Raw genomic sequence first — 27,641 nt, forward strand, 5'->3', positions numbered from 1 at the left:
TGAGTTTTCATGAGGATGTAAGGTTTCTTTTAATGCCTCTGTGATATTTATATTTGGAAGCATTTTTAAGTGTAGCAAGACAGAGTCCCAGTTTGCTCTTCTTAATAGCTCCAGTCCAAAATAGGTGAATGAATAACTTTACATTGTGAATTGTAGAGGAGTTTGAAGGGTTGCCCTAAAGAACTGCCTAGCAGTTACCTTGCTAAGTAAAAATTAAAGATGAGCTTGTTTTTATCCCAACTTTCATGAGGCTTCTGTCTTATCCATTTCAGTGGCATAATCACCTCTCTTTTTACCAGAGTTTCAGTTCCCTGGCTAAAGGAACTCTTGGAATAATAATAATAATAATAATAATTCAATTTATTACCTGCCCTTCATCATCAGGTTCCAGGGTGAGTTCGAACAATTTTAAATTCAATTTTAAAACCGTGAAATCATAGCTTGGTATAGGGCTTAATTCTCTACTGTATGTGTAATACACCTTTTAATTATATACAGTGGTGCCCGGCTAGACGAAAATAATTTGTCCTGCGAAAATTTTCGTCTAGCGGGTTTTTCGTCTAGCGAAGCGGCAATGCAAGCCGCGTTTTCGCTAGACAAAAAAAAAAGACGAAAAATTTTCGTCTTGCGAGGCAGCCCCATAGACTTTTTCGTCTAGCGGGGCACCACTGTATTATGCTGAAATCATAAGAAGGAATGAGAAGACTCACTCCTGTTAGTGAACGGGCTTGACTGTATCAGGTGTGTACACCAAGGGTGGGGTGGGGAATTATGTTTGTTGCTTGCAGAGAGCACAGAGTGTTTTCTATTGTACCTTATCAGAGATAGCGACTTGGTATTCTATTAATATATTCCTCAATATTAAGGAATGTGCTTGGTAAATGAAGTCTGGAATTCAGTGTTCAGCCTGTTTTCTGGGTCTTCATGCCTTGATTACTTCATCTTAGTATTGTGAGCTTCTCAAATCCATATGTTGTATTTTAGCAAAAGTACGAGACGGGTGGATTGAACCTGTTAATAGGCAAGCTTCCTGTAGAAAGACTTTCATGTAGAAGGGCTTCTGGACTTTTACCTCTTTTTTTCCTATTTTGTCTAGTGGAGTCTTTCTTACATTGATTTAAGTCAGGGTTTCTGAACTTCTGAGTTCATTGTCTCCTTGTTGAACTTTTAAAGTTGCCATCAACCCACACTTCAATTATTAGGAATGTAAAGGAAATAAAGTAAAGGAATAACAGTATATATTAAACTTTTATTAGTTATCCATCACTATTACTAGGAATATCAAATGTAAGAAAAGGGAATAGAACAAGTGAAAATAACGAAACTATGCCATTCTTTACATGCCCTTTATTTCTGAGCTTAATAGTTTGAATTTTTTTGCTCTGTACCATGTAAACTTGTGTTATACCCCTAAGAGTGCTGTTAGACTCAGGTCCTGCTTGCATGCTTCCCACAAGCATCTGCTTGGCCACTGTGAGAACAGGATGCTGGACTACATGGATCATTTCCCTGATCCAGCAGGTTGTTATGTTCTTGTTGCCCTTTACGACCTCATGGTCTTTATTCACACCCTGCATTGCCCCATTTACCCCAGGACGTCAATATAAACTGCTTTGAGAAACCCACAATTAAATTACAGGGTGGAATTGCCCTGTTTTTCCTCTTCCCCACACCTAGAGCTTCACATTCCTATTATAGATTTATTTGTAAATTTATTTATTCATATAATGTTTGTTAAAAGTATGTATCAAACTTTTTATGTCAAGAGCAAATGTGATATTTTGATTCAGTGAGTACGTGGCACCTTATCATCTTTATATGCTAGCAAATGAAACTTGCATTTTTCTAATATGAGCAGAGGTTTCCCAAATCCAAGTCTGATTCAAATCTATAGATAAGTGATTGAATTCCACCAGGGTGAATTGATGTTAAATAATGATTAAATAATGATTTAAATCAGCAAGAGAAAAAGTTGGATTTCCCACTGATTCTGCATGGTATCAGTTAAAACTTAATGGTGTTTTATTTTACAACTAATAGTTACTGTATTTATCTGTGTATAAGATGATGTTTTTTGCGAACTTTTTGTAATTTTAAAAAGATCGTCAATCTTCCCAGAAAAGCCCAACAAGTTTGGGTTGAGGACATTTCACAGGGCAGGTGCCACTACCGAGAAGGCCCTCTGCCTGGTTCCCTGTAACTTGGCTTCTCGCGAGGGAACCACCAGAACGCCCTCGGCACTGGACCTCAGTGTCCGGGCAGAACGATGGGGGTGGAGACGCTCCTTCAGGTATACTGGACTGGAAACATACTGGGGGCCAATGTAGGTCTTTCCAGACCAATTTTATGTGATCTCGGCGGCCACTCCCAGTCACCAGTCTAGTTGCTGCATTCTGGATTAGTTGTAGTTTCCGGGTCACCTTCAAAGGTAGCCCCACATAGAGCGCATTGCAGTAGTCCAAGTGGGAGATAACTAGAGCATGCACCACTCTGGCGAGACAGTCCGCGGGCAGGTAGGGTCTCAGCCTGCGTACTAGATGGAGCTGATAAACAGCTGCCCTGGAAACAGAATTGACCTGCGCCTCCATGGACAGTTGTGAATCCAAAATGACACCCAGGCTGCACACCTGGTCCTTCAGGGACACAGTTACCCCATTCAGGACCAGGGAGTCCTCCACACCTGCCCGCCTCCTGTCCCCCCCAAAACAGTATTTCTGTCTTGTCAGGATTCAACCTCAATCTGTTAGCCGCCATCCATCTTCCAACCGCCTCCAGACACTCACACAGGACCTTCACCGCCTTCACTGGTTCTGATTTGAAAGAGGTAGAGCTGGGTATCATCTGCATACTGATGAACACCCAGCCCAAACCCCCTGATGATCTCTCCCAGCGGCTGCATGTAGATGTTAAAAAGCATGAGAGAGAGGACAGAACCCTGAGTCACCCCACAAGTGAGAGCCCAGGGGTCTGAATACGCACACACACACTTTCTGAACACGGCCCAGGAGGGAGGAGTGGAACTACTGTATAACAGTGCCCCCAGCTCCCAGCCCCTCTAGATGGTCCAGAAGGATGTTATGGTTGATGGTGTCAAAAGCCGCTGAGAGATCCAGCAGAACTAGTACTGTATTTTTCACTCCATAGGGCGCACTGGACTATAGGGCGCACCTCGTTTTTAGAGGAGGAAACAAGATAAAAAAATATTTTTTCTGGTTTTCCTCTAAAAGCCCTGTTTTTTTTGAGGATCAGCTAAAAGTTTTGCAGCTTTTTTGCAAAAGGAAAAGCCCTGGTTTTTTGAGGATCAGCTAAAAGTTTTGCAGCTTTTTTGCAAAGGGAAAAGCCCTGGTAAGCAAAGAGGAAAAGCCCCGTTTTTATGGGGTTCAACTCACATTTCTGCAGCTTCTAAAGGAAAGGGAGCCTTTTCTTCCCAGACAGATAATCTAATCAGCCAGTCACATGTTGCTGGGGAAACAAACAACCTCCCTCTGTAGCACATTCAACAATGGAGGCCTGGGCAAGGGGGCGGCGCTGAAAGGGAGCTGGGACTCTTATCTCTCTCCTGATCTCTTGCTGATCAGCTGCTGAGCGGGTCCTTTCAACTCCCCCTTTTCTCTTTGTAAAATAAAAAAGCATGATCTGCTTTGGGCCCCTGGGAAATTCAGCTCCAGGGACCACCATTCGCTCCATAAGATGCACAGATATTTCCCCTTACTTTTTAGGAGGAAAAAAGTGTGTCTTATGGAGTGAAAAATATGGTACCTTGTCCTGCTTCTTAATAAAACACTCATTGTCGCGGGCCCTTCGCCCTGTACAGCCCACCCCCGGACGTTTTACGGTCTATGAGTGCTGCACCAACGACAAACAGTCCCCAGCTGCAGCCCTTCAGACTACTAGCTGGATCCTGCTTACTTCATTCACCACAGACGAGGATATTGTGAACTAAAAAGATGTTTATTGCGTACAAAGCTTGTGGTTGCTGATAAATAAAAGGTTGTTCAATAAGCTTATAACAGTTGTCCTATACCGGCCTAATACCTCTAAATGTTACCGGCCTAATACCTCTAATAGTTAACTAAATATCAATAACAACACGTTTCACAATCTCTTTATCCTCTCTGCTAACATCCACCTAAGACTCTAAACTCCCAGCTCTAACTCTTGACTCACACTTCAACTTCAACTCCCCGCACTCAACTCTAACTCCTCCTGCCCATACTTCAACTACTACTACTGTCCACTGGGAGGGGTGTTTTATACCCAGGCTAAGCCCGCCCCTGAGGGTTCTAACTGTCAGAAAAGTTAACCCCTACCTGGCATTGGGCTAGTTCTCCACACTCATCACCCTCAAAAATAAATGCAAAACCAACTTCTCAATCAGCATAAGAATTGCCACTAGCACAATGAGACTTCACCCATCTCCCCCCTCTATGCACACCCCACCATTCCCTGAATCTGCTCTGGGGGGTTGGGGAAAATCTAGAACAGATTTAAAGGGGGAGAGTTCTTCTATGCAAGCAGACAGCTTTATGCTGATGAAACTACATTGAATACAATCCTAAGTATCATTATGTGGGAAATGATCACATTGGTTCTTTTATATAAAAGTCCTTTGGCTCAAATGGATCTGATAGAGGGTCTTGATTTGCCTTAGAGATTAACTGTAGTGTTTATATCTAGATATTTAATATTAAATTATTTAAAAGAAACGTTGGCTGAAATCCAGCGCCATGCGAGTTGGCATCTGCAATCTGACTACCCCTTCCTCTTCAGTCTGCTGCAGTCCCCCACCCACCTGCTCCAGAGGTTTGAACAAGGCATAGTGTCAAGGGTTAGCTGCAGAGGGAAGAGAGAAAAGGAAAATTGTGTTGTGCAAGCAGAAGTATGTTACGTTGGCAGATAGACACAACTGAATATCATCCTTGGTATATATACTTAAAAAGCAACACACACCATTTTTATCCACCCTAATTCTCACAGCCCAGCATTTGTGAGTGTGTCTTGGAATGTATGTTGCAGTGGTGGTCTTTAAGGCATACTTAATATTCTACATTTGTCTCCCAGATTTTATAATGCTCTGATTTTAGATTGTTTTAGTGGTGAATGTGTTGACCTACATATGCTAACTTTTAGCTTTCAGAATAGAAATGGCCTGGCCATTTTGAAGTACACATAGTATTTTCTCATTTGGAGGGATTTTTGTACAAATAAGTTGCCTAGTAGTATTTCATGGGCTGTTGTAATTTAGCTGTCAATATGGTATTGGGATTACTTTTGAATTAGGTGTACCCATTTTGAGTAAGAAAAAATGCACATTTCCTACTTGTATAGTAATTGCGTTTTTTTGGATAATTATGTATACTTCAACTCTCAGGATAACGTTAAAATGCCCTACTTTGAAATCTCTGTAAATAGGTAGTCTCAGATATTATTATGTATGAAAAACGGACTTAAATGGATTTTAAATGCCTTAAAATAGATATAGGTTGAGCAATAAGTTCCTGTTTGTGTCTTGTAGAAGTTTGAGTCATATTTAGGTAACATCCTTTCTTTTCATTGGTTATATAGCAACTTTACAGGCTAATCCTATTTAGCTGAGCTAACAGAGCCATGTATAATTTTTAAGGGAACAGGAAGCACTTGTACAAATCAATACCTATCAGGATTATAATTTTATATTGGTCTGTCATCTGCTACATGATATAGTAAGCATTTTTACTTTAATTTTATTTTTTAGGGACCAGTTATTCTCCACAAGAAAATTCTCATAACCATAGTGCTCTTCATAGCTCAAATTCACACTCTTCTAATCCTAGCAATAATCCAAGTAAAACATCAGATGCGGTAAGTATCTAAGGTGAATTATGCAACTTTGTTTTAGTTTATTTAACCCACAGACAGTGCTTTCTCTGGCTAATTTTCAATTAATGCAAATTATTAGAGCGACACTGGTCAGACTGTGTTCCACATTCAGTATTTGAGTTCATAGCATGTAATTTGAGTGATAAATACACATTTCAGAAAGCTATTCTCTTGCATGTTGTTTTGAACACATTGTTTCTTCAAGTCTGATATCTCAGTAGGTTTTAAAACTCTGGCAAATAGAACATTTCTAAGAGCCATGAAGGAAGGTGTAGGTGTACTGTTGGAAATATTTTTACCCATTGCAGATGTAACATTGGTGTGTGTTTAGGGAGTAGACTATGGGATTGTGCATTCTGTCCCTTGGTTTGTCTGATTGAATGTTCAGTTCCAATTTAAAGAAATTTTGACAATCCCAGACTCCTTTTCACAACATTGATTCAACCCAGCTTGGAAACGGAATTTGGATTGTCCTCCAAAGTAATTGTGATCAGACTTAAACCAACGTAGGTGGAGAGGCATGCACAAAAACATGATCCAGTCCTGGAAGCCTAGTTGGCACTGTCTGCACTGACCTTAATCTCTATGAACACAAGGGTTCCTCTTGCTGAATTAAAGTATATGTTAAAGGACAAACTGGAAAGATGTGGGTTTTTTGTTTTGTTTTTTGTATAATATATTAAGCTGATTCCATCACTTTTGCCCTCCCTCCCTCAAGTCCTATGATTCTGCAGATGACTGGTCTGAGCACATTAGTTCTTCTGGCAAAAAGTACTACTATAACTGTCGAACAGAAGTTTCCCAGTGGGAAAAACCAAAAGAATGGCTTGAAAGGTAAGTACTAATATAATAGGTGAAATGCAGTGTTGTACACTTGATATGATTTAACTGTTTGCTTTTTCCTCTCCAGAGAGCAGAGACAAAAAGAAGCAAGCAAAATATCTGTCAACAGTTTCCCAAAAGACAGAGATTACAGGAGAGAGGTGATGCAGGCAACTGCTGCTAGTGGGTTTGCTAGTGGAAGTATGTATGTTTTAATATAATAGAAAAAATCTGCCTATCCATTTTCTATGCTTTGTCAGTAATTTCATATCAAAACAAATTTTACAGATATGCTAGACTTTATATGTGTTTACTTGATGGTATTGTGCCTGATTCTTGCATAGACACAGAAATAGTTCCTGTGGTCTATTTTATGAGCATGAATTGTACTCACAGCCCTTGCACAAAGCACCATAAACTGGTGCTTTCCCCCTTTTCTTCATGACAAGCTCACCAGCATGTCTAAAGTTCTCTGTTTGGGTTGAGAATCAAGGTTGCTTTGTGTATTTATTAATTTCAAAAATTGGTCAGTTTAGGAATTGTTTTAAATATTGCATATTCCACCTTTCTCATTAATTTCAAGCACAATTGTAATGTCAGTATTAAAGCATACTGAAGATGAATCCTTTTGTTTTTTTATTAAAAATATACTCCTATGTCCCTTTACAACTTCAATGTTGTGTACTGTAGATTTGAATACAAATGCTTCTGAGTTTTCAGACTTGGAGTAATTAATTTAGAGATGTTTATTATTATTATTATTATTATTATTTTCATTATTATTATTATTATTATTATTTAATTTCATGCTGGAATACTAAGTGTGTTTAGCTCCCTATAACCCTTGAAGGCAGTAATGTCATTGCTTCTCAAGAATATTTTACCAGCTTGTCCCCAGAAATGGTAGTTCCACCTCCCTCAGAAGTTATGGGGGGCCTGGAAGAGGGCAATCTTTGTGGCAGCCCCTCTTTCCACCCCACAGAGTTGCATTTGGTTTCTTTACTATGTAGCTTTTTGCAAATGTTGAAGATACACCTCATTACCATAGCCTTTTGACACCTGAGATGTGGGTTTTCAGGGCCCACCCTATTCCTGTAATTGGAATCTGTTTCAACTTTTTAAATTTATTATGAAGTGTTTGGATTGGGCTGTCCCTCTTGCAAAAGACTCAGGCAGGAGCAAATAATTGTGTGAGGTAGACTTGCTTCTCCTCAGTTTTCCCCTCCTGCCTAGGATGGAGCTCTCACTGTTTTGTTGGCTGCTAGTCAGCTGAGTCCTCTTTAACTCCTTTCTTTGTTATTCTTAGTTATTTAGTAATCTTCCTATTCTTTAGTTGCTTGTCGGATACTTTTTCCCTTTGTTACTGTTTGGTGTCTCCTTTTATTTGTCCTCCACTGAGGTAAAAACAACAACCCATGTCTCCCTGCTAAATATTTTTTGCTATTCTATGCTCAGTGTTTTACTTCTGTTTTTCAATATTCTGGCCTTTATTTCTTGTTGCTGGCTGTTGCCGTTTTTGGCAGTGCCTTTGACACCTGAAATGTGTGTTTTTGGGGCCCACTCGATTCCTGTGATTGGAATCTGTTTTAACTGTTTTTAATTTTATATTGCTGTAACCTTCCCTGGGACCTACTGGTAATAAATTTAAGAACCAAACAGTAAATGGAATTTGGTACTGAAACACTCAAACCTTTGTAGTGTGGCATTTGTAGATATACAGTAATATGAATATTAGAAAAGTTAAATTTGATAAATACATCACAGCATTGAGTATTTTATGAAATGTTCATTCTTCACAGTTGGAGCTAGAATAGGATTAAAGTTCAGTAAATGCAGATATATTTACTTGGTCAGTATTGGAGGTCTAATTTGGTCTTTTCCATTTCTCATTGCAACATTGTGAATGATAAACAAAAGTGGAAGAGAAGCATTCCAGTGATGCCGCTAATATGCTCCCACAGAATATTTTGTCTCAGACAAGCAGACACAATGACAGAGACTACAGACTGCCAAGAACAGAGACTCACAGTAGTTCTACCCCAGTACAGCATCCCATCAAAACAGTGGTTCACCCATCTACTACCCCAAGTTCTGTTCCACCTAGTCCATTTTCTCTACAGTCTGACCACCAGCCAAAGAAATCGTTTGATGCAAATGGAGCATCTTCCTTATCGAAACTGCCTACACCCACCTCTTCCATCCCTTCACAGAAAACTGAGAGAAAAAGTTTGTCAGGTAAAAACGTTTTTGGCTTCTCCATGTTGTTAGGTCAGATAACTAGAATACACAACCTTTAGAACTGTAGCCTGCTTGCCCTATGCAGAGGAGTTGAGGTCTACATTAAGCATGAATTTTAATTTTTGTACAAAACCTAGAGCTACAGCTCATATATTTGGTTGTCACCTAATGACATGTGTTGCTATTTTTATTTTCTTTGACATGACATTTTCAGTGATTTACTCATTTTCTTATATCTGAAAAGTATGCTTAAACACCGAATTGCTTCAAGCCTTTTCAGGAAATCATAAGTGGTATAACTGGCTTGTTTGACATACTTGTGTGATTAGTATTCCTACACATCCTCACTGAAGCCACTGTGTTAAGACATCTTGACACCTGGCATTGAAACTTTAGAATACTGCGGGGTGTATATGGTTGGTGCTCTTGTGTAAGCACAAAGTCTGATCGAGCAGCAGGTGTCCAATAATGGGGGAGAGCGAGAGATTTTTGTCCAGTCCCTCCCCCCCTGTACGAACATAATTTCATTTGTGTATTCTGAAGTCTGATATTCTCCAACATTAGGATACCTGACCAAATAAACTCTAATTTTGAACCTATTTGACACCTGTGTGTCTTGTTCCTTGCTGATACCATCAAAATTATGTATGCTTAGAATACTGTACAAACCCATACATTAAGGTTTTGTAGGTGCCACCAAATCCAGTAAATTTCACTTCTACAGGTAACATTGGTGGTGCTTTGCCCTTTCAGGAGTGATATAAAGACATTAGAAACAGGCTTTGGGTCTAAATTCAGGACCTGTATCAGTTACACTGCCTGCATGCATTATTAGATTTTTATGTTAAATATTAATAGTTTGAGTGAGATCTGACATTAGCACAGGATGTTTGAGAGTTTGATAGATATTTTTTCTGACAGTGCACAAAGTTTAGCAGATGCTCTAGGGGGTGCACAACATCTTTCACAAGCACAACACACCCATTGAATTTACTGTGTGCTGTGAAGGGAACTGCTTCTAGTAAAATGGCTGTTGCATGAGTGGGCTGCCACAAATCTCACCCTTTGGTTTTACTTTGTAGCATGTTTTTTATCTCATTAACAACTTTGGGAATTCAAGTGTTCTATAATACAATTTTATAAAAACGCTTTATAGTGGGAGAAATTTAAAACCAGCCACAAAATTTTGTATAATTTTGTCAAGTTTCTGATTTATTACTGGATTTAGGGTATGTGAAAGAATGTGAGTTGGTTATGATTGGAAGAAACATAAATATCTCTGTTTCTTCAGAATCTATGTCAGTGGACAAGTCTCTATCCCACTCGTGCACAACTCCTTCCACATCATCTGCTTCTGGGCTGAATCCAGCTTCTGCACCAACTTCATCGGCTTCAACAGTTCCTGTTTCACCTGTTTCACAATCCCCAATTCCTCCATTACTTCAGGACCCAAATCTCCTTCGACAGTTACTACCTGCTCTTCAGGCCACATTGCAGCTTAACAATTCAAGTGTAGATATATCCAAAATAAATGAAGGTAAGACAGATTTTTAATAGTTTGTTATAATACTGTATTGAACAAAGTGGCTATGTATCTGGAAATTACACTTCTACATAAGGTGGATTTAAAGTGTTAGTTTAATGCAATGACTGTATTGTGTACTTGCTTTTAGAATGAATATTACCTTTGCAAATATGTGTCCAGGCCAACATTTACTAAGGTGATGGGCAGGAAGGAAAGATTTACAAGGATGAATTAGCAAATGGAAGTGGAGTACTTGTCCCCTTCTACATCCACTGATTCCCCTGAAAAAGCCATCCATCCCAATCTTCCTATTCTTACTACCAAACGTAGAGACTTACTTGGCAAAATATGACTTGAAAACAAGCCTGAGGGAGTGGCATTTGTAGGGGAGAATCCAACTGGTGATTCCCCCCTACAAATGCTTGCCACTGTATTCGTGTAACATGACAAATGGGGTTGGGAACCTCCATGTTTTTCTGCCTTTTATCTTGCATGAAGCCAAGACTGGCTGTATTACTTAATGAACTGGAAATTATTTACCATGTACTATTTGCATTGAACTTAGGGGAAAGTGGAGGCAACAAATGGAACTACTTGCATTTCAGTCAGTGAAAGTTTATTAACATCTTAAATTTGATTTTAGTACAGTGCATTTTAAACTGCAGTGCTGTCCTTAACCATTGAACCCAGTGTGGCATACATTTTAGCAGAAAACACACAGGATTGCACTACTGCAGATTCCTACAATTGCTGCTGCACTTAAAGGAATAATGTGTACAATTCTGGTCACTGCAACTCAAAAGATAGACCTGGAAAATAGCGGATATTCAGGACTTTTTATTTTGGGGAAATGGAAAGTAGAGGAAGTCATGATAGAGGATAATAAAAATGTGTAGAATGGAGAAAGTGGATGGAGAGAAGTTTTTCTCCCTTAGCATTCAATGAAACGGAATGTTGGAAGATTCAGCACCAAAAAAACAACAGTGCCACTTCGCATAATACATAGTCTTATCCTCCATTACTTTGTCATTTAACTATCAGTGGCTATTAGTCATGATGTCTATGTTTTGGCTCTACTGTTTGTGGCAGTAGAGAACAAAAATTGGGAGAGTACTGCTGCTCTCATGTGCTGCTTTTGGGTTTTGCTTAAACATCTTGTTGGCCACAGAGAGAGCAGGATTCTTACTAGAGGGACCTTTGGGCTGCTGCAGCAGGGGTGCTCTTAGGTTCTTATGAAAAACTGGATCACAAACTTAGTTTTAGGGAATAGTATTTTCTTTCAAAAATAAGTACTGTAGATCAGTGTTTTTCAACCACTGTTCCGTGGCACACTAGTGTGCCGCGAGATGTTGCCTGGTGTGCCGTGGGAAAAATTGAAAAATTACTTTATATATAGTCAATATAGGCACAGAGTTAAATTTTTTAACATTTTCCAATGGTGGTGTGCCTCGTGATTTTTTTCATGAAACAAGTGTGCCTTTGCCCAAAAAAGGTTGAAAAACACTGCTGTAGATACACTGTTGCTTCTTTTCAGGGAATGAAATTTGTAATCTTAATTTGTGTGTTAGTTCTTACAGCTGCTGTGACACAAGCTTCTCTACAATCTATACTTCATAAAATTCTCACTGCTGGACCATCTGCTTTTAATATAACTTCCCTGATTTCTCAAGCAGCACAGCTTTCCACACAAGGTATTTTGGAAGCTTCTTTTTGTCTCCATGTAAAATTGCCTTGTACGCTATGAGACTTTGGTTCATTTTACTGTAGAGGGATTCAGTAAGGAAAAATGTATCAAGTGTTAGTCCTAGTCAGAGTAGACCCATTAAAATAATGGACATAACTAACTTATATCAATATAACCTTCAAAGTCAGATTCCTAGAGGGTGTTCAGAAAAGCTGGTAGCTTCCACTGCAGCAACAATTTGTTGTTCTGTTATTCTGAACATATTTATGGAGCTGAGTTGGAGAAGGGTGGTATTCAATTGTTTGGTGAATTCAGTCCAAATGTTTCTGGACCAGTCAAGCATAATAACCTTATAAATAATCAGCATTTACTAAAGCCAACAAAATTGACACTGCACATATTCTGTTGGACTGAGCTGCATGTGTGAAGATGTTGTTATTTCTCTTAATGTGGTTTATTGCTTATTTAGATTCCTGAAGGGGAGACCAAATCTATTCCAACTATAAAAAAGCTAATAGTGATCTAGTTCAAGTTCTTACTATGCGGTACTTACTATGAATACCTAAAATAGGTTATCTAGAAAACTCCTGCTATGTGCTATATTACTTTGAACTTAGTGGAAGCATTGGGAGTTTGATTAGTTCTGTTAAAAGCTAATAATCATAAGCAGAAAATGATCCTGACCAAAATTAACTTTCTTTAGTTTTTGTTGTTTGGTCTTCTGGGTCTATCTAGGGACAAAATGCCCTCATTGAAAAAAATTGAGAGCTGAAATTAGAACTTCTTAAAGAGGTCTGTGGTCAGTGGTAGATGTCAAAACTTAAGTAGTGCATGGCATAAAGGCTGCTGCTAACAAATTAAATATAATAATATATTTTGGAAAATGCACTTTGCATTTTCAGGCATATCAATATTTTGTTTGCCATTTAAAAGACCCCATAGACCCCCCCCCCCCAGTCTAAAACTGGCTCAGTGTGTGAAGTGGGAATTCTCACGCCCATCAATTATTATTCATATGCAACTTGACCGCCTGCTACCTTAAGTAAGCTTTTTTGTATACTTCCACATGATATACAGTATATTTTCAGACTCTTCATGGACAAAGATATTTGACTAGGCTATGGTCTGCATGCCATGTGATAAGCCAGACTATGGCTCGCTGGGACCACATGAATATGCGGGCTCCTAAAGAGGAGTTCACAGTTGTTTTGCTCCTCCCCAACCCTTTTTTATTCCCATGCTAAATCAAGATTTGGCTTAGCGTGACATCCAAACCAGGGCTTGTAGTTAAGTGCTCTGCTTGCTAACCACAAACTATAGCTGAGGTTTGTTCCATGACTTAGCTTAGTGTGACACAGGAGTGAAAAGAGCAAGGACAGTATGTACTTAAATTGCATGTTTGATAGTTTGGTCAGTCTGAGGCTGAAGCATCTGTGTATGTAAGCACAGGATTTACACTTGATTATATAAATTGGTGTGTGAGGTTTTAAATAGTTAACTTTAAGTAAAACCATTTCAGCAGTTGAAAATTCCATACAGATTTAGGTGCTGAAGTAGCAAAAGATAGTCCAAAGCTTTTAAACCCTTCAGCACCTAGTTTCTGCAAACAATAGAATGGTATCATCTGGATATGACTCCTGTTACAGCATAAAAAAGTTGCTGAGTCTTCAGTTGTAATTTTCAGTCCTTCATGGACCAACTGTTATATGTCTCTTGGCTTTCTCATTTGGTCACAGCTCCTCTTCCGCCTTCCATTCCTTAAGTCTTCCAAGCTTTATTTCCCTAAGAATACTTTTTAAAAAATACTTAGATTGAGTAAGATTTTATAAAATTGTCACGGTCTTATTTACAGCTCAGCCATCTAATCAGTCCCCAATGTCTTTAACATCGGATGCCTCATCACCAAGGTCATATGTATCTCCAAGGATAAGCACGCCTCAGACTAACACAGTTCCTCTGAAACCTTTGATAAATACACCCCCTGTATCCTCACAGCCAAAGGTAAGATTTTAATGAGTTACAGTAGGAGTAAAACTCTGCTTCTGTTGTTAAAGCAGACACAAGACTCCAACGTTGTAATGCTTTAAATATTTTAAAAAAATATTTTTGGCTGTTTCTTGTATTAAACAAGAATCTCAATGTTTAGTACTTCAACAGTTTTCATTAAATGACCTTAAATGGATGCTCTAGTTTCTGGTGGAATAAACGAGTTGCTTTAATTATTGTTATTTTATTTTTGTCTATAACTGTCACTGGTTGGACTTTTGTAACAAAGTGGCTATGAGTGAGCCAGGAATTCCCAGTACAGATCTTGCCATCGTTATATTGGTAGGCAGCCTCAAGCAAACCACTCTCATCTCCTCTCCTTCTACCTTCAACATGGGCATAATAATAGTGGCCTACTTTAAATGTTAGCAGGATTTCTTTCCCCCAAAAAAGTCACTATTCTGTGCTTACTGAGCACAGTCCTTATCGGGCTTTGTGGGAGGAAGTTTAGACACACGTGTCCATCTATTACATTATTAGTTCTCTACAATAATTTTAATAGACAGCTCTCACTTCTGTCCTTTCCATACCACCCACAGTTCTCTGAGCAGCTTGACAAAGTACTAGCATAAATTTTATCATATCAGCCAGTCCCACTTAATCTAGCTGTCCTTGTTGGCATCCATCTATCTTGGGAAACAATGGAGGAGTGCACCTTTGGGGGTAAAGTCAGATTTTGGAGAGTTACAGCATCTGCTGTGACTGTAGAGACCAATAAAGGAGAGACATGTTTTGTTGCAGCTAGGGTAGATGTGTGGTTGTGGTGCTTCAGATGCACCATGGTCTGACTGTCTCCAGGCACTGAAGTAGTCTGCAAGGGATTCCCACATGGCAGGGTTGATGTTGCCAACCTCGTTCACAGGATAATTGAAGATCATGGACTGTTTTGAAAGTTGGAGCCTTGTATAATGCACTAACGTGGTGCCTATAAGGCTCCCTCCTCCCGCTGAAATTAGACTTAAAAGAAGCATTCTGCTGTAGCCAATAGACTAGGTTGAGGTGTGTGCTCAGTTGTGGTGTGTGTGGTGCCCACAACAGTCTCAGGGGTTTGCAAATGTGCCGATTGGTGGTCCCTGCTGTAATTCGACCAGGAAGTTACCAGTAACAATAGCAAAGTACTCGCTGTCCTTTTTATATATCTATCTCTTCCTCTGTCCTCCTTTTAAAGCAGCTCTATTCCACTCCAGTTTTCAGATTTATCCCAACAGTCAGTCAGCATTCCATCAACACTGAACTTGCTTAGTCTGTACTGAACTGTCCCTTGAATAAAGTTTTTATTTTTGTGGGGGTACTTCTGCAAACCTTAGGATTATCCTCTGTCTTCTGATACCTTCTTTGTGTGGGAGTTGTGTGTGTATAGTTTTGAGTATCTTTGTTCATGCAATTTGAGTTAAATTAAATTAGAAGACATCCTTCCTTCCATTTCTATGTACTATGCCTGAAATAAGTTGCAGGAAGTATCCCAGTTCTGATCCTGATTGATAGCTCTTCAGTTTAAACTTATTTAAAGTAATACTGAAATGTGGTCAAATTTTGAACTTTCAGGTTACTACTTCAGGTGTTAAGCAAGGACCAGTTTCACAGTCGGCATCTCAGCAGCAAGTGATTGCTGACAAACAACAAGGTCATGAACCTGCTTCTCCTCGAAGTCTTCAGCGTTCAAGGTATATGTTACGTTGGTATTGGCTTTTGACTTCACCATATCCTATTCTACCAAGTGTTGCTTTTTGGAGCTGCATGCTCTCATCTGCAAATACTGCCTGTACAGTATTCTTGCATTCAAAGTTGGGGAGAACATTACATTCTCCGTGCAATTGCAGGCTAGATTATTTACACATGGCCAGTTACTGGAGTTAGTGGGCTACTAACTGTAGTGTCTAGAGGATTTCAGTTTTATGTTTGTTTTTAGTGAGCTAATACCTGTACATCCTTGAATTCTGTTGCCTTGAGTTATGCAGGAAGAACAGGATGAACTTCACAAGCTGCTTCTTCACCACAAGTGTGTGTATTCAGCTTTGAGACATGAATGGAAATCTTGGGGCCTTTTTGTGTATTGTCTTTGAAGCCAGCATAAGCTGCTCATGTTAACAGATAGAAATGTGGCAGTGTTTAAACACATCTGTGCTGTTGGTGAATGTAAAGATAAATTCTTAGTCCCATTATTAGAAGGTGGTACGGGAACAGAATTTCCATATTGTTTTAAAACCTGTATGTTACCATTTGAAGTAAACAATTTGAATACAGTTGCATTTCAGAAATTTGCCTGGTGCTGTTTAAACAGTTGTGGCTCTCTTGGTTGTGTGATAGTAGCAGATAAGCTTATGAAGGCACACTAAATTTTTGAATTAAAGGAAATCTATCATTGTTAAGCCCTCATTTTTAAGTGTAAAATTTCATTGACATGGATCAGCTCAGATTTTTAATAATGGTAGTTCTGAATGGTTCTTTACGTAGCTTTGAACTTCAGGTTTGAGCTACATTTTGTCCAGTAGAATCTTGAAAAAAGATGCTTCTTGAAAAAATTGGAGCTTTGACACTAAACACGTTAGAGCTTTGACACTTAAAGTAAATGTTTACATGACATAAAGATCATTCTTAAAAAATAAAAATAGGGGTAAAATTATTATTGGCTTTGTTGGTTAAGATTAAGGCAGTCAAATTCTGGAAGTGCTTTTCTTCAAAGTTGTTTGGTTTCTAGGTGGTGTTATTTCCCACCCCCTGGGATAGGGTTGCCAAAGAAATACTAGGAGCAAAACAGTTTATATGTGTGCAGGGCAAGGTTTCAACAGCCATCATAGGGTCAGGAAATGGTTAATGCGAACAAAAGTACACTCGTGCACAAATACACTGACTGCAACTGGCAGAAATAATTATGTATACTTGATGAATATGCTATTCATTAAATTGTCCTAGTATACCCAATATTGTGCTTTGGTCTGAATTAAGGCTCACTATTAATGCATAACATCAACTCCTAATCTTATGCAAGTGGCTTCTCTGTGCCTACTGTTGGATTGGCTTCTGGTTGGTGTAGAATACATGTGTGTGCTAAGCCATAATTGATTTAGTGTGACATGTGATCCCCAGGCCACTGGCTACATGTACAGCTCTTTTCTGAATCGGAGCATAACCCAGTTGCGTGGAGTAATTATTACTTGCAGAGGTGACTAGTCAAGTGTCTTCAGTACAAAAATGTTCAACCACTGAGCACTGGAGAAGCATAGATACTAGGCATGGTGTCTTTTCATTTCACTTCAGGCATTTCCCAATTTGGGGCAAGTGGGAATTTGGGCAAATCACTGAAACGTCTGGTAGACTAGTGGAAGAGAACAATTCTGTTAAAAGAATTGTTGCTTAATATAACTTTCGATGTTTGCTGTTCCTATTTGCCACTCTAGCCAATATGAAGAAAATTCCTGTGTTTATGATGGTGTGGGTTCTGCAATCAGAACTAATGCAGGTGGTGCCACTATCAGTATACTAGTATAATATCCTCGTTTACAGAACTGTTAGGAAGCTTTTTGTGGAATTGACAGTCAGTGTGATGTGGGATTGTATTTTTTCTTGAGTTAGTAAGCATTTGGTTCCCTTTAAGTGAAACTGGTTGTAAAAGACACATACACTTAATATGTGGGCCTGTGGAAGTGATTTATAAAACCTGTGGCATTTGCTTTTCACAGGAAGAAAGTTACTGGTGTATTCTTGGGAAAAGGATGGGGTTACCTGCTGTTGGGATTAATGACATCAGGGAACTGTTGGGATTAATCCATGACATCAAACTTCCTTATTAAATAAACTTCAGGAGAGTTTGGTTTCTCACCCCCCCCCCCCGGTACCCATGTCAATTGAGACAGAATTAGTTTGAAATCAATTGAAGCCTTAAAGAAAACACTCTTCACTAATGACTTAGTTACTGTCTTTTCACAGACAATTTGCAAAATGATAATCTCACAATTACTGGCTCTGCAGCTTTCAGGTGGGCATTTTCCCATGGAAGAGATTGGAACTATTCTATATAGTCTTTGTAGAGTTGGAAGGGACCTTGGACATAACAGTCCAATCTATGCCGAATCTAATGTGCGGGGTGCAGATTAAGCATCCCTGACAAGCTAACTCAACAAACAGCACTGTTCATTCTTTCTTTTTCTTGCAGTAGTCAGAGAAGTCCATCTCCTGGTCCAAATCATACCTCCAATACAAGTGCTTCTAATACGACAGCATCACAGAATGCATCCACACGACCTACGTGTTCATTAACACCCACGTTAGCGGCACATTTCAATGAAAACCTTATAAAGCATGTCCAAGGGTGGCCTGCAGATCATGCAGAAAAGCAGGTGAGTGTACATTTTGCAGTGTTGGGCAGAATCTATTGTTGTTTGAGTAGACTTCTGCTTGCACATTTTAATTTTCCTCATTTTAATCAAGTGATTTAGGGCAGTGTTACATTAGATAAGCTTTTATAATTTGTGAGTTACCTGGTTCATGGTTGTCTGCAAAAATTGACCTTGGTGACCTGGAAATTCAGTGACACTTTCACTCCTGCTTTAAAATATTACTTGCCCTTTAAGGCAAAAATATGGGAGGGGAGAGTTTTATGTACCAGGCTACATAGCACTGCACTGTTATGGTTCTATTTTCCCTTTTTGGGGAGGGTGGATGGAGAGCAGAGAATAGGACTAGTCACTGTTTCTGTCATTTGAAGCAAGGAGCCTTCCTATTCACAGCAAGTAGAGCAGAGGATGAGTCAGTGTATTTGCATGTTTAAAATATATTCCTGTATTATCCACCCAGCAACCTTGTGAAGGAAGTTTAAGTTGAGAGTTATAGACATGCCCCCCTTTGTTTCATGGCTTAATAAGATTTGAGACTGCCTTAGCTATTCAGGTTCATTCATTTGTTTTCAGGCAAACTTGCATGCCTGTTGAAGCAGAAAAGAAGCAGAGAAGATTACACTGGTGTTAGAAATCATTGTTGAAGTTTAGAAAGGCTTAAAGAAAAATCGAAAATTCTTTCTAGTAGCACCTTAGAGACCAACTGAGTTTGTTCCTGGTATGAGCTTTCGTGTGCATGCACACTTTTAAAGAAAAATGTTTACTTTTCAATCCAATTAAAAGTTGAAGGTTGTTTTCTGTAATTATCAAAACCAATAACCCTTTTCTCCATGTCAGTTTTATAAAGTTGAATGAAAAAAATAACCAGTTAACTGTAAAGTATAAAAGAATAAAATTTCTTTTTAGTTGCGGTTTTTGAATTTTAGCTAACTGGGCCTTTCTGTTTTGACCTTTCAGACTTCATAGTAATTCTTGATAATGTTGTAAGATAAGGCATTGCAGCACAGATGCAGTGTTTAAAATATTACAATTTTAACATGAATTCCAGTCAGTGTAACAGAAATATCCTGTAGCAGAGAGAAGGACTGAAACTTCATTAAAGTATATATAATGAAGTACTGTTAGTTTATAATTTGTTCTGGTCAGACAACAAATTTTACTAGAGCCCACAAACTTCACAAAAAGCCATACAACATGAATCTCTTATCTAGATAAGGGCTAGGGAACCCCAGATGCTGTTTGGACTCCAACTCCCATCAGCATCAGACAACATGGCCAATAGTTGGAGATAATGAGGTTAATAATCCAACAACAGCAAAAGTTAGTATGAAAACATGATGAAAACACCATGAAGGGGGATAGGGAAGCATTCTAAAAACAATCCAGTGAAGACTGAATATGCTCAGGGGGATAACAATGCTAATGAGTGTTTTTTTGTTGGGGGTGTGGTGGAATATGGAATGGTGTATGCTGAAAGAGAGCATTGTTGGTATCTGTCTGTCTTGAGAGACAATGGAGCGTGCCTCTAGGTGTGAAGTCAAACCATTGGAGAATCACAGTGCCTGCTGTGGCTGCAAAGACTGGTAACTCATAACTGCCGCCTCCCGAGCCTGGGCAGTATGTTTGGAGGTCCTGGGCTGCCCAGACAACATCACCCACTCCCTTCTCAGCCTCTCTGATGTGGTCCAAAGGAAAGCAGAGCAATACATTTGGCCCCAGTTTGGCTGCAGGAGTTGACAGAAGGAGGTGTTTAATACACCATACAACCATCTTAGGGACTGCATTTATTAAGTTTTACACAACTTTTCAACACAACACCTCTGACACTACATAACAGATCCTTGACTATCATAGCGTAGGACTACCGTCAACCCCTTCTGATGGTTTTGCTGAATTCTTCTAATTGTACATTTCATTAATATGCTTATTGTTTGTAAATCCAATCTTACATCAACTACTCACAATAGTTTGAAAAGTCCTCCTTACAAAACTTGCAATCCTACAAGCGATGTTAAGTAGTTACAGTTGTCTTTCAAATACAACATAAATTTCTTCCAGTCCTTTAGGAAAGTCTTGTCCTGCTGGTTTTGAGTTTTTCCTGTAAACCTTGCCAGCTCGATGTAGTCAATCAATTTTATTTGCCACTCGTCTTTTGTTGGCATTTCTTCTTGCTTCCATCTTTGGGCTAATAGTATTCTTGCTGCAGTGGTACCCCGCCCATCAGGCTGGGTCCCCCCAGCCACTCTGGGCGGTCTCCAACAGATACTAAAATACATTAAAATATCACAGGTTAAAAACTTACCTAAACAGGGCTGCCTTCAGGTATTTTCTGAATGTCAGATAGTTATTTATCTCTTTGACCTCTGCTGGGAGGGCGTTCCACAGGGCGGGCGCCACTACCGAGAAGGCCCCTCTGCCTGGTTCCCTGTAGCTTTGCTTCTCACAGTGAGGGAACCGCCAGAAATTTTTCTTACTATCTTCTTTAAACATTTCATTAACTTGACGATAGTGCAACCAATCATTCACAAAAAATTAACCTCTTTATACGGCTTTAATTTCCATTGGTTTTCCATCTCCATCAGTAACTGTTCGTAGGTGGCCCAATTCTTATTCATGTTTATCTTTTTCAAACTCATTGCCTCCAGTGGTGAGAGCCACCATGGTGTTTTACATTCCAATAGATTTTTATATCTATCCCATACTTCATACAGTGACTTACGAAATATGTGGTTTCCAAATCCTTTATGAATTTTGACTCTTATCATACGATAAATATGCATGCCATCCAAATCTGTTATCAAATCCTTCCAGATCTAAAAGATCTGTATTCTCTAACAACATCCAATTCCTCAACCAACAAAGGCACGAAGCCTCATAATACAATTTCAAATCTGGCAAGGAGAAGCCTCCTCTTTCTTTGACATCTGTTAACAATTTATATTTAATTCTTGGTTTCTTCCCTTGCCAGATATATTTTGAAATTGTTTTTTGCCATTCTCTAAATATTCCAATGCCATTCATTATCAGGATTGATTGAAATAAAAATAACATTTTCGGTAACACGCTCATTTTAATGGATGATATCCTACCCATCAAGGATAGTTTCATTCTTCCCCATCTTTCTTAAGTCCCTTTTAATACCGTTTCATACTGGAGTATAATTGTCTTTAAACAGGTTAATATTCTTTGTTGTCAACCAAATTCCTAAATACTTTACTTTCTTAACAATCTCTATCCCACTCTGTTGTTGCAACGTATATGTCAAGTCTTGATTCATATTTTTAACTAACAATTTGAAGCCTGCTACTTGTCCAAATTGTTCCATCCTCTCTAGTGCTTCTCTAACACTAGTTAAAGGTTCTACTGTTATCACCAAATCATCTGCAGTACTCAGTTAAATCTTAGTAGCATAGCAGTTCTTCATGTTGCCTAATCCACATTTGATGGCTCTACTTTTAGGGTACCAATTCTCACCCATCTTTTGCAGTTGTAATCAGTACAGGAGAAGTGCTTTATGCACTCTGATGGAAGGAAGCCCAACTTCCACATGCAACATTGCAGCCAGTGTACCATTTGGTAGGCACAGATGGACTTTTAAGAATTGGTTTTGGATTACCTCCAAGGCATTTTAACTCCAAATTTCTACCTCACACTGTATTTGGGAAAGATCTGACAAATAAAAATTATAATGGTTGAGGCCAGTAAATTTTTACCTATTCCCTGTGAGAAGTCAGTTTTAGGCACAACATTTCATATAGCTACTCTGCCTAGACAGACAAATTCATTAAATACCTAAGTATTTAAAGAAGATGTCTTAAGTGCAGGTGGGGAACATGCTGTTGAACTTGGGTTCTGCCCTGGGCTTCCCATGTTTGCCACTGTGAGAACAGTGTTGGACAAACAGACTTTTTGGCCTGATCTGCTGGGCTCTTCTTACATTCAGACTACTTGCTGTAATGGACAGTTCTGGGTTCTTGCTGACAGAAAGCACCACACTTTAGGTTTTAGATACCCATTTCAATTAAGTAGGAGAAGCACCATGTTGCTGGCATATAACAGGACTGCGATTTTACCATTTTGAATGAATGGCAAGAAACTGAGGGTTCTGAGATTCTTTTGACACCAATACCATACTTTGTGTTTATGTCCAAAAGCTGCAACACACTTTACAACAACTCCTCTTAACTTTTAGGCATCGAGATTACGTGAAGAAGCTCATAACATGGGAAGTGTCCACATGTCAGAAATTTGTACTGAATTAAAAAACTTAAGATCTTTAGTTCGAGTATGTGAAATTCAAGCAACTTTGCGCGAGCAAAGGTAAGAATTCTGGGTTTTTCATCTTGATTTCCCAAATCCTTTTCATTAATGTTTTTGTTTCATAACGTTTTATAAACTTAAGAGCTACTGAGCAACTTTCCCTAGCATACAGTCAGGGGCTAAAAACTGTTATAGTTTAACATATAGGATGACATTGACTTAAACAGGAATAATACCTCCCTCCACAGCCATTGAACTACTGAAGGTGCCCTTGTGTGTTCCTGGATCTTGAACAATTATTTAGTCCATTATGTGTACCATTAAGGTAGGTCAACTATTTCTAGGCCCAGAAATTTTGTCCTTTTTAAAAATAAAAAATAAAACACATACAAAACTGTGTTTATCACAGTATTATCCCTTCAACCTATTGTAGATTGAATAACTAACTTTAAGAATGTGCATGTCATTGTTAAAGTACTAATTCATGGAGTAAATTACTCATGTAAGAATGGATTTGACATGCCAGTACTAATTGCTTTCTTTTCCCTTTGTAGGATACTATTTTTGAGACAACAAATTAAGGAACTTGAAAAACTAAAGAATCAGAATTCCTTCATGGTGTGAAAAAGTTGTGAATAATTGCACATGGGTTTTGAGTACAGGAACTGTAAAACTGATTGCCCAGTCTTAACATTTTTGAGCTGCATTTGAGTAGACTTTGGACCGTTGAGTTGGGCAAAAATAAAAAAGATAACATGGGAAAGGGGACAGGAGGGGTGTCATTCAGGGGAAGGAAACGATGATTTGTAAAACCCTTGAAATGTAGATTTCTTGTAGATGTATTCTTCACGTTGTAAATATGTTTTGTAGAGTGAAGCCATGGGAAGCCATGTGTATCAGAGCTTAGACATCCAAAACTAATCAATGCTGAGGTGGCTAAATACCTAGCCTTTACATGTAAACCTGTCTGCAAAATTAGCTCTATCTCTTTTTTAGTTAATTTATCATTCAGAAATCTTGCATTTCCTAAAATTCAATGCAAGCGCCAGGCGATCTGTGTCTCAAGGCTGCAACAGTTTGAAACAGTTTGGGTAATGTACAAAATATCATGAAACAACTGTTTCCACACTTGCACCGAATCAAGAGCAGTGCTTCTCCATTTCTGTTTTACAGAGCAGTGTTTTTCATTTTCTGTGTTCATTTCCCCCTTAAAAACCTAGATCTGATTTTATCAGTTTTTTTTAATTCTAATTTCCTCCTTTCCTAAAGCACTGTTGCTATGGCACTTTTCTATAATCTTTTCATTCCTGTGTACAGTAGCTTAAAATTGCAGTGATTGAGCATAACCCACTTGTTTGTATAAATTATTGAAATGTATTTCCATTTGCACCCTGTAAGAATGGACTGGTAGTACTGCTGGGCATGTGTGCTGAAAGTACATCCCTTTTTCAAATTATAAGGAAACAGCCCAATGAACATGTCAACATGGTTGTGGGAGGGAAAGAAGGAAAAAAAAAACTAGTCAGATGTGAATTGTATCTGTTGTAATAAACATGTTTAAAACAAAGAAACACTGGTTTTCATTTCCTTTGGTCGAAACATTCGAATTTGGCCTCTTTGGGGATTTGTTTACCGAAGCTATTCTTGTTGAATACTTTTTTACTTATCTGAAAATAAGTCCTCGAGGGAGGCTTTATTTTAAAAATTGTAAACAGAAAATTGTGTATAAAATATTTAATGACATTCAACAAGGATCATTGACACCTCCCCAACAGTTGTCATATGTTAACTCCTGGTTTTACCTGTCTTGCTATTATGACATTTCATTTCGAAGGATGTTTGTGTTGTAGCTAACTGTTCAAGTCTGGTGCTGACTGCTGTTCTTAGCCATCACAAAACGCTGACTTTGTGTAATTGGAGTTTCTCACTATTTGAAAATGGTGGGAAGGCTCAGCTTTGTATATTGTTTCCTAAAGTATATTAAAAATAAAAAAGAAACTATTGCTACTACAAAATAAACTTGGGTTTTCTTTGCAAAAAACAACAACAACTGTTAGTCATAATATACTGCCACAAATCTTTGTACATTCCCAAACTTGCCCTTTTAAAATTCTAGTTAATGCTGAATGATGAAGGAATTGCAAACTTTGCCAATGTTCACGTGTTGCTTAAACCTCCTTCAAAGGTGCTGAAACCTCATTAATAGGTTCGTTAGACTCCTAGCTTTGATGCATATGTTTGCCTCCTGATTTGTGATGCTGTTGCCTTTTATCTTCAGTAATCTCTGCTTACATCTTTGCTTTTGTCATTTTATAAGAAATTTCCATTGCCGTGTTTTCTCTTTTGAGGCCTCTGGATAAACTAGGGACTGCCCATTCTTGTTGGTGTCGTCTGCCATATGCAGGAATCATTTCCACCCCCTAAGTTTTAGCATTGTATGGTAAAGGTGGTATACTAGCATTACATAGTAAGATTACAGCATAAGCCTGGCATTGTGGAAATTCATTACGTTGAATCATTTGTAACACATTGCGAGCCTGGGGAAAAAAAGAACCAACTCTGCCAAATTATTTTGTCTGGCTATCTGACTACTTGTCCATTGGCAACCAGGTAAGTGACTTGTTTAAATGCTGTTAACTTGCCTTTATCTGCCTATAATAAAAGAGTTTTCTATTGAGAAATTGGTGAGGAAATTTTAATTTGTGTAAGACCTCACTTGGCACCTACTCAACCTCCATGTGTTTCAAAGGAAATGCAGTTGAACATCCTTCCACGGGTTTCAGTAGCTGCTGGCTACACATCCACAGAGGTTGATGACTCTTGCCTTCTGTTATTAATTTCACCAACCTGTCCACTTTCTCTAAACGAACTCAATTTTGTAGGTGAAACTTTTTTTTTAAAGCAATTGACATTTAAAATATGCAGTACCCATCCCCAAGAGATACTATGAATTTACACAGTACCACACCTAACAGTGCTTTTCTCATTGCTCGCTCATTGCTGGTCTAACTTGGTGTTCCCTGCTATCTTTGTATAATATCTGATACCAGGCGTTCATGGGCTATATGAATCTTTGGCGTGACCCATGAATACTATTCTTGTACTAAAAAGCTTCCGAGCTGCTTGTCAACCGCTCAATACTACTTAATTTTGATACACTGAGTTTCTTGAAGGAATGAGCTTTGTCAAATCAGCAGGTTAAAAGTTCGCTGGAGCTTTTTATATACTGTTGGGAGAAAATTTAACAAAAAATGCTGTCTGTGAGAGCAGTTCTATGCATGTCAAAGTAGTCAGCTGAGCTAGGTCTGTATACACGCTTGCTGATTCTGTGTAAACGCACATTTGCTGTGCAAGCACTGAATCACCACTGACAGTAACATTGTCCAGATAACCTGTTTTGAATGTGTGTGTTTGTGTGTGTTGGGGGAAAGCAAGCATTCTAAATGTTTGTGTAGAAAACATTGGAAATATCTCCTTGTCTTTCTCTTAACTGGAAGGGGGGAGAGTCTAATATAGCATTCTCTCTCATCTGCTGTTCCTAGAGGATAAGGGCTATGAAGGAAGGAAAGGGAGTTAATTTAAAGTCTAATCAGCACATTGTTTTTTTGTAAAGAGTTCCAATTGCTCTTTTTCCTAGGTTCAGAATGCTCACTACTTGGCCAGGCAACAATTATATTACAATAAGCTTACCAGTGTTCCAAAATAATGGTTGCATTAGCCAAGTTGAACCAAACTGAAATTACAGATGTTTGGTTTTTTGTGAGTTTTGAATTGCATTTGTTTCAAGTTTTGTTCAATATATTACTACCTGACACTGAGGTGGGTGGGGTTCCATCCAAATACAGTGGTACCTTGGGTTACATACGCTTCAGGTTACAGACTCCGCTAACCCAGAAATAACGCTTCAGGTTAAGAACTTTGCTTCAGGATAAGAACAGAAATTGTGCTCTGGCGGCACGCCCCATTAGCTAAAGTGGTGCTTCAGGTTAAGAACGGACCTCCGGAACGAAATACAGTAAGTACGTAACCAGAGGTACCACTGTAGCACGTCCTTTCCAGGCATCTTACTCCCACAAGACATAAGACTTTCCAAATCTCAGACAGATTAAACCCATCTCCATTTTATAGGCAGTTTAAAAAGGTGAACATCCTATAAGCTTCCTGTTGACTTCATTGGGATACATAGCTTTGTTTTTCCTGCTTATGTCCTTTGTGTTTATCCTATGGGCACAAGAAATTCAGGTATTAAACTAGTCCTTCAAGAAACCATACTTGCCAAATTTCAGACAGACTTGTGGGGAGGGATTCCCTCTTCTGGAGGCAATGGAAATAATATAATATTTAATAATAATAATATTTATTATTTGTACCCCGCCCATCTGGCTGGATTTCCCCAGCCACTCTGGGCGGCTTCCAACAGAAACCAAATACAACAATATCAAACATTAAAAACTTCCCTAAAAAGGGCTGCCTTCAGGTTTTTTCTGAATGTCAGGTAGTTGTTTATTTCCCTGACCTGTGATGGGAGGGCGTTCCACAGGGCGGGCGCCACTACCGAGAAGGCCCTCTGCCTGGTTCCCTGTAGTTTTGCTTCTCGCAGTGAGGGAACAGACAGAAGGCCCTCGGCGCTGGATCTCAGTGTCCGGGCTGAATGATGGGGGTGGAGACGCTCCTTCAGGTATACAGGACCGAGGCCGTTTAGGGCTTTAAAGGTCAGCACCAACACTTTGAATTGTGCTCGGAAACGTACTGGGAGCCAATGCAGATCTCTCAGGACCGGTGTTATGTGGTCTCGGCGGCCACTCCCAGTCACCAGTCTAGCTGCCGCATTTTGGATTAATTGCAGTTTCCGGGTCACCTTCAAAGGCAGCCC

The 27,641-nt window shown here is 39.0% G+C and overlaps 1 protein-coding gene across 3 annotated transcripts in view; it reads left to right on the plus strand.

The window, feature by feature from the left end:
* WAC (WW domain containing adaptor with coiled-coil) overlaps positions 1-24,339 on the plus strand; it is a 45,805-nt gene extending 21,466 nt beyond the window's left edge. Inside the window, exons 4-14 of one of the 3 annotated variants that reach the window (XM_033165752.1) lie at positions 5,735-5,841; positions 6,578-6,693; positions 6,770-6,882; positions 8,599-8,916; positions 10,211-10,456; positions 12,013-12,135; positions 13,981-14,129; positions 15,720-15,838; positions 18,331-18,511; positions 22,701-22,828; positions 23,323-24,339. In XM_033165752.1, the coding sequence (XP_033021643.1) occupies positions 5,735-5,841; positions 6,578-6,693; positions 6,770-6,882; positions 8,599-8,916; positions 10,211-10,456; positions 12,013-12,135; positions 13,981-14,129; positions 15,720-15,838; positions 18,331-18,511; positions 22,701-22,828; positions 23,323-23,392 (1,670 nt within the window). In that variant the 3' untranslated portion in view covers positions 23,393-24,339. Of the gene's footprint in view, positions 1-5,734; positions 5,842-6,577; positions 6,694-6,769; positions 6,883-8,598; positions 8,917-10,210; positions 10,457-12,012; positions 12,136-13,980; positions 14,130-15,719; positions 15,839-18,327; positions 18,512-22,700; positions 22,829-23,016; positions 23,263-23,322 lie in introns of those variants that run through there. The other 2 variants (XM_033165753.1, XM_033165751.1) reach the window with 2 other exon arrangements.
* The last annotated feature ends 3,302 nt before the right edge of the window (positions 24,340-27,641 follow it).

The sequence above is a fragment of the Lacerta agilis genome, chromosome 12 (genome assembly GCF_009819535.1).
Source record: "Lacerta agilis isolate rLacAgi1 chromosome 12, rLacAgi1.pri, whole genome shotgun sequence".
NCBI lineage: Eukaryota > Metazoa > Chordata > Lepidosauria > Squamata > Lacertidae > Lacerta > Lacerta agilis.